The sequence below is a fragment of the Ochotona princeps genome, chromosome 8, assembly GCF_030435755.1.
Source record: "Ochotona princeps isolate mOchPri1 chromosome 8, mOchPri1.hap1, whole genome shotgun sequence".
NCBI lineage: Eukaryota > Metazoa > Chordata > Mammalia > Lagomorpha > Ochotonidae > Ochotona > Ochotona princeps.
Window position 1 is genome coordinate 32,519,561 of NC_080839.1, and position 13,834 is coordinate 32,533,394.

A 13,834-nucleotide genomic window follows, 5' to 3' on the forward strand; every position below is an offset into this window, starting at 1 on the left:
TGATGTGACACGGTTTTATAGGTACTGGGATTTCCCCCACCCCTCCCCAAACCCTCCCCCCATGGTGGATTCTTCCACCTTATTGCATTACCACAGTTCAAGTTCAGTTGAGATTCTTTTGATGCAAGCATATAGCAAGCATAGAGTCTAGCATCTTATTGTCCAGATAAGTTCAACAGCTTGTTGGGGAGACCATCTCTGGTCTGAAGGTAGAGCTGGCAGAGTATCATCCCGATCAATTAAAAGCCCCAACAAAATGAGCTATTTCTTAAACATATACTTACAGAATCATACTGAAGGGAAATGTATGAGGGCAATGATATTCATTGCTTATTCAACATCAAAGTATTCATATGTGCTACTGTATTTGTCAGCTTATACACCAAGATATTCTCAAGTATGCTTACTTCTAGCACTACAATGAGCTATGGATAAATCAGTTTAAATTGTTTTAATGATGCAATATCAAAGAACCAAGGAATTTACTAGACACTGTAAAGATATTACTAATTCTATGTTTATGCCACAATACAGGCTATATCAGTTAATAAATACTTACCACCAAAGGCATGAACTGGGAAGGTGAAGGTTTTGTTTTACTGACCGCTGTGACCATCACTGCAGTGTCACCTGACTTGAACATAAAGAATACTGCTGAATTCTTTTGAAATAAAATGTTTAAGTAGCAATTGAATGATTCTTCATTCCACTTAAACTCAGGAAAAGAGATGTCACCCACATTACAACGAAAACAATTAGTTACAAATAGCCCAAACCTTGATTCCTTCTACGTAAGTAAGCTTCCATTAGCTATAGAGTTAGGATGGGTATTGTGGTATAACAGGTTAAGCCAATCCTTGGGACGCCCAGCTCCCCAGTTAGGACTGATTCCAATCTGGCTTCCTGCTAACGCACCTAAAAGGCAGCAGGTAATGGATGACTCAAGTACTGCCATCCATGTGGGAGATCAGGATGGATTTTATATATACCTAATATATAAAATATATCATTCAATATAAGTACATAATTAGGTCTGGCATATGCCCTGCCTAACTCTGATTGTTGCATACATATTTGAGGAGTGGAAAAATGCACAGTGGAAGATCTAACTTTCCCTCTCTCATTCTTAGGGTATTATAGCTTAGTCACATCCTATAAATCAAAGCATCTTTACTTTATACGAGAAAATTTAGGCTGCATATTAAGAAGTGTGTTTCTAATATTAGTACTGAAAAAAAATTACTTTCTCTAGAAAAGCATTACAGAATAAAACAGAACCCCAACTGTGGAAGGGATCTTAAATGTCACTAAATGTATAGTGACATAACTCTAGTTGTCTGGAATGGTTCTGGCACTAGAAATGATCTTAAAATCTGAATTAACTTTGATGTCTACAGTTCTAAGTGACATGATGTAAAATACTGAGTGCCAGTTTCCATAAGCATTTTGTTAAGATGAAATTTTTAAAATCTGGACTTTTTACCTGTACTACAGCACAGCCATCTGCAAATCTGGCCAGTTTTCCAGAGGATATTTCTAATTTTCTGTTAAGAAAAAATACAATATATAATGGCTTAGGTCATCAGTATAATTCTCAGCTTAGTACAAAATAATAAAAAATTCTAATACAATATAGGCAATTATGCTTTACAGGCTGTCCTCCATCAGCAAAAAGTATAGAACAATTAGAATTTATGATCCTTATCAAAGGGCAAGAGGAATTTAAAAGTCACGTAAACAATAACGTTAAGAACCAATATAAGAGGTTCATCCGAAGAACAGTATTTAGAGGATGCAGAAATGAACTGCCTTCCCATTTGCCAACACAGTTCTGTCTCTTGTTGTCCCACCTTGTTGATCACAAGAACCTTTATCATATATTGGATCATTTCTCAGGTTAAAATCTTTCAAAATTTCCCCCATCACTATCAGGACAAAATATAAACTCCTACATATTGCCTGTAGAGATCTTCATGTTTGACAATGATGCCAAAACAATTTAATGGAGGGTAAAAACAGTCTCTTCATTTGGGGAGGGGGTAGGGAAATCCCAGACCCTGTAGAATTGTACCATTAAAAAAAAAGTTTCTTCAACCAATGATAGAACAACTTGAATGTCCATATGTACAAAAAAAAAGGATTACCTCTCCATATAATAATAATGGATTCTAGGCCTACATATTAGCACTAAAACGGTAGCATTCTTCATAAATAAAATGAATAACTTCAAAAATGTGTGTTGGATAAAGTCTCCTTAGCTATGACATTAAAAGCATCAACTGGAGGTTGGCATTGCAGCATAATGTCTTAAGTGCTACTAGTGATGGTGGCATTCCATGTGGGCACTGGTTCCTGTTCGGCTGTTCCACTTCAAAATCAGCTCCATGCTAATGTGCCTGGGAAAGCAGTGAAGAAGAGCCCAAATACTTGGGCCCCAGCACCCACGAGGGAGAGCAAGCTGTTCTTGCTGGGCTCAGGCACAGCCCAGCCAAGGCTCAGCTGTTGTAGCCACTTGGGGGATCTCTCAGTCTCCTCCTCTTTCTGTAATTCTGCCTTTCAAATAAGTACATAAATAAATGTTTTTGTTTTTAAAGCAAACTGGACTTCATCAAAATGGAAAACTTTCATGATTCAAAGAACATCATCAAAAATAGAAGAAACCCAACAGAGTTGGAAAAATATCTGCAAATCATAGCTCTAATAAGGAACTTGCATCTGGAATATATAAGGAGCTCTCACAATTCAACAATAAGAACCCATTTAAAAACTGGCAAAATATTTGAATGCTCATCTCTCCATAGATATACAAATGGCCAATAAATACATAAGACTGTTTTCATTATCATTGGCCATCAATGAAATGCAAATGAAAATCACATAAGGTATTACTTTATATTTACTTGGACAGCTCCAATTGTAAAGATCAGTAGTGGGGCCAGCACTGTAATACAGTGGGTTAAGCCACCACATGCTGCACTAGCATCCTATATGTGCAGTGGTTTAAAGCCAGGCTACTCTACTTGGGATCCAGCTCTCTGCCAATGTAACTGGGAAAGCTGTGGAAAATGTCTCAAGTGCTTGGGCCCCTGTTAACCAAGTGTATGATCCAGATGAAACTGTTCACTTCTAGCCCTGGCTTGGCTTACCCTTGGCTTTGCAGCCACTTGGGGAGTGAACCAGTGGTCTCTCAAATATCTCTCTCTGCCTCCCCCAACTCTGTAACTTTATCTTTCAAACAAATCAATCAATCTTTAAGATAAAAACAAAGCAGAACAAGAATACCAATAGCAACATGTTGGTGAGGATGAGCAGAAACTGGAACTTTTACACCCTAATAGTAGTAACAGAAAATGCTGACCTCTTTTGGGAAGTAATCTTGGCAGTTTCAAAAAAGGTAACACAGGTAATTTGTGACTCAATAAATTCTTGCGGTTGTATACTTAAATGAAAACACACATTCATGCAAAAGTTTCCACAGGAATGTTCATAGTAGTATTCGTAATTAGCCTCAAATGGGAGAGATATCATTCGTTCTCTGGTTCACTACCCAAATGGCTGAAACTGAATTTAGGAGCCTGGAACTCCATCTGGGTCTCCCACACAGGTATAGGGATCGAGGACTTAGGCCATCTACTTTTTTCCCAGGCACATTAGCAAGGAGCTAGACCAGAAGTGGAGCATCCTGGAGTTGAATCTGTGCTCATATTGGATTGCTAGCACTGCAGGCTGTGGCTTAATCAGCTGCCTCACAATGTTGGCCCCTAATTGTATTCTGTCCTTCACATGCTAAAGGCATCAAGGGACAACCCTGGTACATCAGCACCTTAAGGACTTCTGCCTAAAGCTTGAGTTAACAAAAATCACGTGTACTTATTCAGGAGACCCATTTTGCTAAATTTCATATCAGAACAGAGCATATATATATATATATATATACACACACATATTTATTTTTTTAATGCATATTAATGAACATAATGTTTTTTGTGTTATCAGCTCTGAACTTGAAGATTTGAGGGTTTCTTTTTGTTACTACAGGGGACTATTTAGAGATTCTATTTGGGTTTCTGTTTTTACTAAATACAAATGTCCTAATGATACAAGTGTATGATAAAATGAGCTTTCGCTGATTGATGGCAACAATGGGTGGACGATGGGTGGAGTAAAGAGGCAGGTGCTGGCAGTGGAGCAGACAAGGGCATAAGGCTCAGAGACAGGCACAGTGTGCAGTGTCACACAAACCTGCATCTATCAGTAGGCCACATGTCCGAGAAGTCAGGATGAATGTTAAAACTTAGACATCACCTCGTCTAGGGGTCAGATTACAGCTTGTATCCCTTTTCTGCGCAGCTATTCATTAAGCATGCTTCTTCCATTTTAAGAGGGTTTGCAAACACACGCAGTAGGTAGTGCAAAAACTTTAACTATTTACTAGCTGGCCCTTTACTGAAATGTTTGCAGACCTCTTGATCAAATTCAAATACCTCATGCTACACACGTGGTGAAAGAATGTGTTCTAGTCAATCACGGAGAAAAGGTCTGATTCAAAGATCTTTTTTTTATAAGCTGGGGTCAAAAACATTTCAAAGTGCCACTAAAAACTTAGGTATATAAAGTATGAATTAACAGATTCATTTATTCTAAAAATAGATCAAGTATGTTTCTTGGGAAGCAGTTTTTAACATAAATTCTGGCAAATCTCTGAAGAAAGCGTGGGATTTGTCAACAAGAAACCCAAATCCACTTAGATCCACAGGACTAACTTTTTGACTCTGAAAAAGTTCCTTAAATCTTTTTTTTAATCCTTTGATGTTACAACTGTAAAAATAGAAATGTATGTTAACACAGGCTTTAAAAGGCTGCATATATCAGACAACGGCTCAATTAAACGACGTTTCTTTCCCTCTCCCTTCCCTTCCTATTCAGGGTCAGAGAAGGTCAGGAGGATGGAATCACGCATACATATGTCAGCTCATTCCGAAGTGCAATGCTTCCTACGTCAGAGCCCGAAAAGCGCAAAAATCAGGGACACCCTAGGCTAGAGAAAGGGAGCCCCGAACACAGCAGCTGGGAGAAGCCAGGAGCACGAGGCAGTGCGGCAGGGTAAGGTCTCAGAAGGGGAAACTCCAAGCCCGTTAAGGAGAACCGGGAATGTAGATCTGGGGTGGAGATGGTCAAAAGACCTGTGCGGCAGGATTCGCACCCTGGAAGGGGAACGCACCCGGGCTGGCCAGGCAGGAAGTTTGGCGAGGACGGGGAACGCACGCCGTGTCTTACCTGTTGCCCAAGTCCACTGCCACGGCTCGGGCCCCGGAGCCACCCCACAGCGCTCGCACCTGCAAGTGTGTGAGCGCTCGATCCCGCCCCGGCAGTCGCAGGGAGACATCGCCCAGGGGCCGGAGCCGCAGGCAGGAGCAGCAGTGCCTGCACGCCGCCATGACACCTGCCCGCGATCAGCCCGGGCTGTGTCCTCATTGGCTCACCCGGCCCCGGGGGGCGGGGCCTGGGAACGCCGGGTAAACGCACACGGGTCGCTTTCTACTACAGCTGAACAGGGTCATACCCCTCAGAACGCGATCGCCTTGTAGCTGCCTTTTTCTGTTTCTTTGCCAGTGAAAGGCAAATAAAGAATGATGGGGGCGGCGGAGGGAATGCCGTCGTTTTAGAAGACCTAGAATAATGTAAATCTATAAAAGTTTGGTAAATATAGTAATAATAGAAGTAACTGGTCAAAAACTTATGAATATTTACCTCCATGAACTAAAAATTATCAGAATGTTTGTACTGGGGTTTGGAAAGAGATCTCCTTCTTCCCACCTCTGCCCTGAATTTTAGTTATAAATTTCACACAGCGCATATATACTGCAGTTGTTTATGTTTACTGATTTGTAGTAAATTAATTTCATTTCTTATGGACTGATAATTTTATATATATATATATAATTGATTTTCACTTCCACTGATTTATTTCTTATAATTCAGTTCTCTGCTTGTTTCAGTCAAACATGATTTTCGTTTTTGTTTTTTGAAAATATATTTATTCAAAAGGGAGGCTTACTTCCTAGATGGCCACAATGGCCCAGCCTGGGTCAGACTAAAGCCAGGAGTTTCATTTGGGTCTACCTCGTGGTAGCAGGGTCCCAATCACTTGGGCCATCTTCCACTGCCTTTCCCAAGCCATTAGCAGGGAGTTGGATTAGAAAACGAGCAGGATACCCATATGTGATGCAAGTGTTGCGACTATACCACAATAACAGGCCAAGCTTTGTGATTTTTTAAACCATTTTTTAAAGGATTTATTTATTGTTATTGCAAAGTCAGATATAAAGAGAGGAAGATCTTCTGTCTGATGGTTCATTTCCCAATCAGCTTCAGTGGCCGGAGCTAAGCCAATCCAAAGCCAGGAGTAAGGAGCCTGCTCTGGGTCTCCCACGCAGGTGCAGGATCCCAAGGCTTTGGGCTGTCCTTGACTGCTTTCCCAGGCCACATGCAGGGAGTTGGATGGGAAGCAGAGCTGCTGGGATTAGAACCTGTGCCCATATGGGATCCTGGCACATGCAAGGCAAGAACTTTAGCTGCTGAGCTGTTGCGTCTGGGCCTAAACCAAATCTTAACTGCAAAATGCCATGTACTATTTGATGTTAAACAGTAGCAGTTGAGGATGGCCCAAAGTTTTGGGATAGTGCACCTGTGTGGAGATGTGGATGAAGCTCCTAGCTTCGTTGTTATTGGCTTCAGTATAGCTCAGCTCTGGCTGTTGTGGCCATCTGGGGAGTGTACCAGCAGAAAACTTTCTCCCTCTGTCTCTCCTTCTCCCTGTGAATTTTCCTTTCCAATTAAATAAATTTTTATAAAAACGTTTGATATTTGAATTTTATAAATTTCTAGGGAGTGGAACAATTTCGTCCACTCCTGGTACTTCAGTGTGTTAGATGCTTTTGGTGTTGGAGAGGCAGTGTAGTTAGTACAGCAGGTTAAGTCTGAGCTTGGGACATTCATTTCCCATATTGGAGTAATAGGTTTAAGTCCCCAGTACTTCACTTCCAACCCAGCTTCCTGTTATTTGATTTTGTGAGGTAGCAGATCCTGATTGCTCACATGCCACATCCACATGTGGGACAGGAAGGCTCTGGCCTGGCCTGTGCTTTACTGTGGTCCAGCAGAGAACATCTCCATCTCCATCTCTGTCTCCAAAAGATGTAATTGGAAAGCAGCTTCCTGTCATGTCGCTTTCATGAACCATGTGCTATGGTGTTAAGAAATGCACTCCAGTATTTCTAGCTGGATGAAAACCAGCCGATTCAAGGGATTCTGAAGGAAAGAAAGTTGCTCAGTGCCTTAAGGAAAGGAAACTAGAAGAAAAAGTAGGACAAGCTTGGACCAAAACTGAAGTTTGCATTTGAAAAATTTCAATGTGACAATTTGATAAACATCTTGTATTCTCTGTTACACTTAATCCTTACAAAAATTCAGTGAGGTTCATATTATCCGTTTTTATACATGAGAAATGAAGTAATTTCAATGTCTATAGAGAATATTAACATTTCCTCTGGTAGTATGGGTACCATCACACTTCAGGGTTATTCCTGAGCTCTCATACCAAGAATGCCAAATCTTTTGATGCTCAAATCCCTTATATGAAATGCCATGCCATCTAGTACATTCTTCTGAATACTTTAAGCAATTAGTAGTTATAACATGTAACATAATGCAAGTAGTTGGGTTTTGAAAGATGTACATATTGATTTAAAAGAGAAAGTGAAACAGGATGTGGGTAGATGAGTCTTCCATCCATTGGCTCACTTCTTACTTGGCTGCAACAGCTAGGGCTGGAGCGGGTTAAAGCCTGTAGCCAGGACTCCATCCTGGTCTCCCATGTGGCTGGCTGGAACTCAAGTATTCAAGCCTCCTCCTTCACTTCCAGATACATGAACAGGAACCTGCAAGCAAAGAAGCTGGGCTCAGATATGGAGTGTCAGGATCCCAAATACGGCCTAACCTACTAAGCCATAACACAGATAGTTGTTACAGTGCATTGTTTAGTGCTGAGAAGAGTCTTTACATGTTTGATACAAATACCAAATTTTTGAATATTATTTGAAAACATCTCATTAAATTCACAGATGCAAAAAATTGTAGGATATTTAGTGTTAAAATCCCCCTTTTCTCTTCTAATTTTGACTTTGAGTTGCTATTTTTTCAAAATCAACCCACCAAAACATCTCATGGAGATGAACCTATCAAAATTGACTTGCCGCAGTTGAACTTCACTGTGGGTTTATACAATAAGAACATTAGAGGCAGATTTGGCTCAGTGATTAAGGCATGCTAGAGATGCCCGCTTCCTATGCTGGTGTGTCTGGTTTTAACCCCAGCTTTGCTACTTCATATTCCAGCTGGGTGCTAGTATGTACCCCAGGAGGCAGCAGGTGGAGACTCAAGTACACTTAGAAGGCCCTGACTGAATTCCTGGCTCCTGACTTCGACACGGCCCAGCCCCAGCTACAGCTGTTAGAGTGAACCAGCTGATGGAATAGCTCTATCTCGGCATCTTTCTGTCTCCAGCTCTCTGTGTCTTTACATTCAAATGAATGAAAATAAATATGCTTTATGAATCCCACAGGATTTCTACAAGGATTAAATACTACATGTTTGTCACAGGGTCTGGCACACTATCAGCACTTGATAATCAGCTTTGATTCAATATTTCATTTTCTTCTCTAGTTTCCTCTCATCTTTCTTTCCTTAAGAACTCCTGAATCAGCTTTCATTTAGCTGGAAAGGTTGGAATACACATGATATTCCAGCCTACTCACAGCAATCCAAAATAAATTTAAACACTAGTAACTGGGTCATAAACTGAAAAGCAAATATGGGCACTGAAATCTTATGGCAGAGCTTTGTTATGAAGTACTCCCCCTTGCAGTGCAGCAAACATTTATATTATGCCTTTTATATTAGAATAGGGACAAAAAATATAAAAAATGTAAATTCTTGTGATTATTACTATGGAGGCTATGATCTGTGAGGTTCAATTGAGGTGTCACATTCTGGAAGTATAGCTCTGCCATAGTTTGACAGCCAAAATGTAATTACAAAGCAAATGCTTTACCTGTCATTCTTGAAGGACATTAAAATGATCCAATTTAAATCTACCAGCAATATCTCCTTTTCTGTTTTTTTCAATTTCCAGTGAATCTGCATCACAATAATTAATACACTTCATGGTTTTCATAGCAATTTCACTTAAGTAAAACATTGCACAAAATACATGTGGTTTTGTCAGTTTTGTCAGACAGTCTATACACATGCTTTAATTTTATCACTGTCTAAAGACTACAAGATAAATGATATTGTATCTTGGTCTATATTTTTAGAAATTTAAGTAACATTATATTAAAATTATCATAACATTAAAGAGTGTATTAGACTTTTTCTTCTCTTTAAGCAACATAGCCTGCTTAGCTTTAAGAGACACTGCTGTATACCAATGCCAGAGGGACCTTTCTAAATCACAAATATAATTCTGTTTATACCCTGATTAGATTTCTTCAGCAGTTATGCAAGTCTAATCTATAGGACAATCTAGCCGGACTGATGTGGTTTCACCCTTTCTGGTTAGCCTCATCAACTTCTTGCTATACTTTCTACTCTTATTTACTTACACCGAGTGCCATATTCCTTTGCAGCATATCACTCTATCTCCTACCTGAGTGCCTGTGGGCGCATGGTTCTCTATGCTTGGCACAACAAGCATAGAGATTGTATCTGCCCATCTGTGAAATTCTGTCCTTAGTTTGATTCTCTTTGACTTCTGTATGCAGATTTATTTGTACAATCTGTGTCTGTCATCCTACTTCATTAATTTAGTTATATTGCCACAAATTTCTATATGAAAGTAAATATGTAAGTATTGCTTACTGATACCAGTGCTTCCTCTGGCATCAGAGTGCTTGGGTCTTACCTATTCTATCTTCTAAATATCTGATGAGGCTGAATTGCTTACCCTTTTTATGCAGTAGGGTCTTCATTTGTAAAATGGCAGTGATAATGCCTCCTCCTTAGGTTTGTCGTGCATATTTAATTTTGGTGAAAGTAATTATTAACTGCTACAAGGAAAACAATGTATTATTGTAGTATTTACTGAGTATCTACTGTATTAGAGTTCTCTGGAGAGGCAGAACCAATAGGAGGTAAATGGACGATGGATGAAGGAGGACAAATTAGGGGACTTATTTGAGAAATCCACCTGTCTGAAAGGTGGAGGCTCTTGGATGCTCCAATTTCCCAAACTATAGGATGAGGTAAAGCAGTGGTGCAGTTCACAGTCTGCCTTTTCCACATTGATAGATGTCTTCCCCAGGCCGCACAGTGAGGGACACTTTCTCAGGTCTTTGCCACTACCATACTCTTACTTTGAGAGTGCTCAATAACAAGTTTTCTCTTGTGTCTGTTGCTACTAGGGGTCCAAGACTTTCTGTGTTTCTGTTTTGGTTTGCTTGGACAGGAACACCATAGATGAAGGCTTAAATAGTAGAAATGTATGTTTCATGTGTGTGAGGGCTGGAAGTTCAAAAGGCAGGGGCCAGGCCACTTTCCTACTGGAAAGAGTTCTCTTGGCATCAGAGTGCTGTTTTCGCACTGTGTCCTCACCTGGCAGGGAGTGAAAGTGACAGTGCTTCCTGGTCTCTTCTTACGAAGTGTTACCCAGGATAAGAACCCTACCTGCAAGACTTAATCTGAACCTAGTTGCCCTCAATGAGCTTCATCTCCACATTCCATCACATAGGGGGTTAGGTTTTAAATTGTAAATTTTAGAAGGAATATATTTTAGTAATATATACAGCAATACCCATAGTTTTTTAGTATTTAATGTACATAGTTGAACTCTTCCTACTGATGTTTGATGGTAACTGTACCAGGTAAGCAAGATCAGATATCCCAACTCTCTTTATTTTATGATTGGTTGGTTGCTTCAATGCTTCAACCTTTGATGAGTTCAAGAAGAGTTGTGAATTTTCAGACCATAGATCCGGTTGGTTGGAGTTCTGAGTCCAGTGGTTTTAGTTGGGCAAATCCCCACAGAAATCTCGTCTGTGATGATCCCAGACCTGACTCTTACGTATGTTTGCCAGTATTGGTCCAAGCTCAGTTTTTCATCGCTGTCAGCCTACACACACACACACTGGTAGTTGCAATTGCTGGGTCAGTTTTCTCTCCAACCAGGCCTCTTACGTAAACTAATGGATATTGTGGCCCAGCCCAACCCTGCCCACCATACACTTGATTCTGATGTTTATCAGTGGGACATGCAGCCTAGTCTGGGTGGCCCCCTAATCCTGTTCACATGCAGGCCAATAGGTGTTATGACCCTGCCCAGTCTGGTCTGAACTGGTCCCAGTTCTCAGTTTCACCAATGGAGGCAGTGGCAGAGCAGGAGAGCCCCTGGCAGTCCTCCACCAGACTTGCACTCCTCCCTCCCCTTCCAGATCTCATGTGCACTGGTGGGTGCTGCAGTCTTGTCTGGCAAGGCCTGTTTTACATTGGCATCCACCAGTAGGTGCTGTAGCCTGGTCCGGCCTGGCCTGCCCCAGTCTACCTCATGCTGGCCCAGCATAGACAGGCCCCGTCCTGGCCCTAGTGTAGACTGGCTGATGTTGCAGCCCAACTTATCATATCCTGCACCTAGTCCTGATTCTCAGATCTGCCAGTGGGTGCTATGAACTGATCCAGCCTGGCTTGACCCCTGATGTGACCCACATGTGTGGTAGTGGGTACTGTAACCTGGCCTGTTCTAGGCTGCTCCCAGACTTGGTTCTTGTGTTCACCTGCAGGGACTGCATCGTTACAAAGGAGTTTCCTTAGCTTCTCTATCAGGTCTCCTCCCAGGGGCAGATCTCACACACACCTGTGGGACCTTGGCCTAGATTGACTTAGTCCACCTCCTGTTCTGGCAGGAACAGTGGCCTTGCTCAACCAGTCCACACCCATTCCAGTTCTTACTGTTGGGTGTTATAGTCAAGTCACAGCTGACCCACACCCAGACACAGCTCCCATGTGCTTCAGCGGATGCCAAGACCTAGCCTAGCCCACCCTTATCCACCCTGTCTCTCACAAGCACCAGTGGGTGCTAGAGTCTAGCCCAGTCTGGCATACCCCAGACCCAGTCCACACCCATGCCAAGGGGCACTGCAGTAATGCCCAGCCCATAATTCCACCCCCATTCTAGTCCTTGCACTCCCCAATGGGAACCACAACCTATCTGGAGTGTCCATGTATCTTCTCAAACAGTTCTGTTTCCAGCTACAGACCTTGCACATGCCAGTAGCTACTCTGACCCAGCTTGGCATAACCCATCCCCTGTCTTGGTTTTTAGCATTGAATGCTGTTGCCTAACCTGCCTCCAGTCCTAACTCTTGTTGGCAGATGTTGCAGCCTAGCCCTGCACAGACTGCTCCCATCCCTGGCTCATGTAAAGCCATAGGTGTGATAGCCCATCATGACGCACACTCCAGTCTGGCTACTGCACATGCCAGAAAGTTAAGGTTGGTCTGGCCCTGCCTGGCCCACCTCTCTCCAGAACCAACCCACACACTTGCTGACTAGAGGAACTAGCTTTCCTGACCTGACCAATGCCTTGGCCTGAATCACATGCTTACCAGTAGGAACTATGATCAGCAGGGGAGCTTCCCAAGTTTCCCCACTAGGTCCATTCCCAGACACAGACGTCACATGTGCTGGCGGGTACTAGGCTCCTTTTTGGTATAGTCTGCTCCCTTCATCCTGGAACTTTGTATGAACTTGTTGATGTTGCAACCTTACCTGCCCCATACCCTATTCTTGGGTGCCCCTGTAGGTGCTGCACGCCTGGACCAACCTGGTCTGTTCTCAACCCCAGTATCAATGAGTATTGGAGGGTTCATGGTCATGCCTAGCTTAGCCCATCCCAGCCCTTAAGCTAACCAGCAGAAATTGCATTGCAGTTCCATAAGGATGGGTCCACATATCCCCCACAGAATCTGCCCCCAAAACCTGGTTCTCTCACATGCTGGTTTGTGCCATGGCCCAGCCTAGCATTACTCATCCCCTGTTCCTGACTCTCACTAGTGGGTACTGAAATCTAACCCTGCCAGGTAGGCCCCCAGCTCTAGCTTTAGTATGTACCGGTGACTGGTGGTCTGCTGTGGTTCATGCTAACTAGCCCAGCTGTGATCTCCCACAAGGGCTGGTTCATCTGTCTGACCCTTAGAAGTCCTGCTGCTTCCACCCTCCAAACCACTCAGTCTCAGCCCCCTCACCTACCTGCAAGTACAGTGGCCTTGTTGATGAGAGTCCCTCAGAAGTCATTCCTTGTCTGCAACATATTACCTCAGCAGTCATCCTTGCTGTACATTCTTCTTACCCTCTTCCCTTATCAATCCATGGACAATGCTAGTGGGGAAATCTCCAGGCTTGTTCTGCCTGCCTGGATGCAAGACTGCCCCTCCTGTCTCACTAGCCACATAATCCCCAAGGCCTTCTACAAGCCTGCACCCCAGGTCACTACGAGTGCACCCCCTGAGCAGCCAGCTGCATGGCAGTTGCTCCCTCCACAGAGTGCCATAAATTGTTTTGTGGGACAATTTTCTCAGATGCCTCTTAAGAATCCTTTTTTCCCCTATATTTCCTGAAGATTAGAGCGTATAGTCATAAAAAAAATGGTATTGTGTGCATAGTTCCTTGGAGACTCTTTGAATGATAGCAGCCTTGAAAAAGAAGCCCATTGTATATTGTATGCTTTTAGGAAGCCTGATTTGAAGGACTATTTTTGAGAAAAGAACTTTAATCACCTCTG

The 13,834-nt window shown here is 42.4% G+C and overlaps 1 protein-coding gene across 1 annotated transcript in view; it reads right to left on the reverse strand.

Annotated features, from left to right (window-relative positions):
* The window catches only part of PNPT1 (polyribonucleotide nucleotidyltransferase 1), a 44,175-nt gene extending 38,671 nt beyond the window's left edge, over nucleotides 1–5,504 (reverse strand). The window contains exons 1-3 of the mRNA XM_058667812.1: nucleotides 5,278–5,504; nucleotides 1,484–1,544; nucleotides 560–634 (exon numbers count right to left, since the gene is read on the reverse strand). Coding sequence (XP_058523795.1) covers nucleotides 560–634; nucleotides 1,484–1,544; nucleotides 5,278–5,438 — 297 coding nt within the window. The 5' untranslated portion in view covers nucleotides 5,439–5,504. The remainder of the gene's footprint in view (nucleotides 1–559; nucleotides 635–1,483; nucleotides 1,545–5,277) is intronic.
* Nucleotides 5,505–13,834: the final 8,330 nt, after the last annotated feature.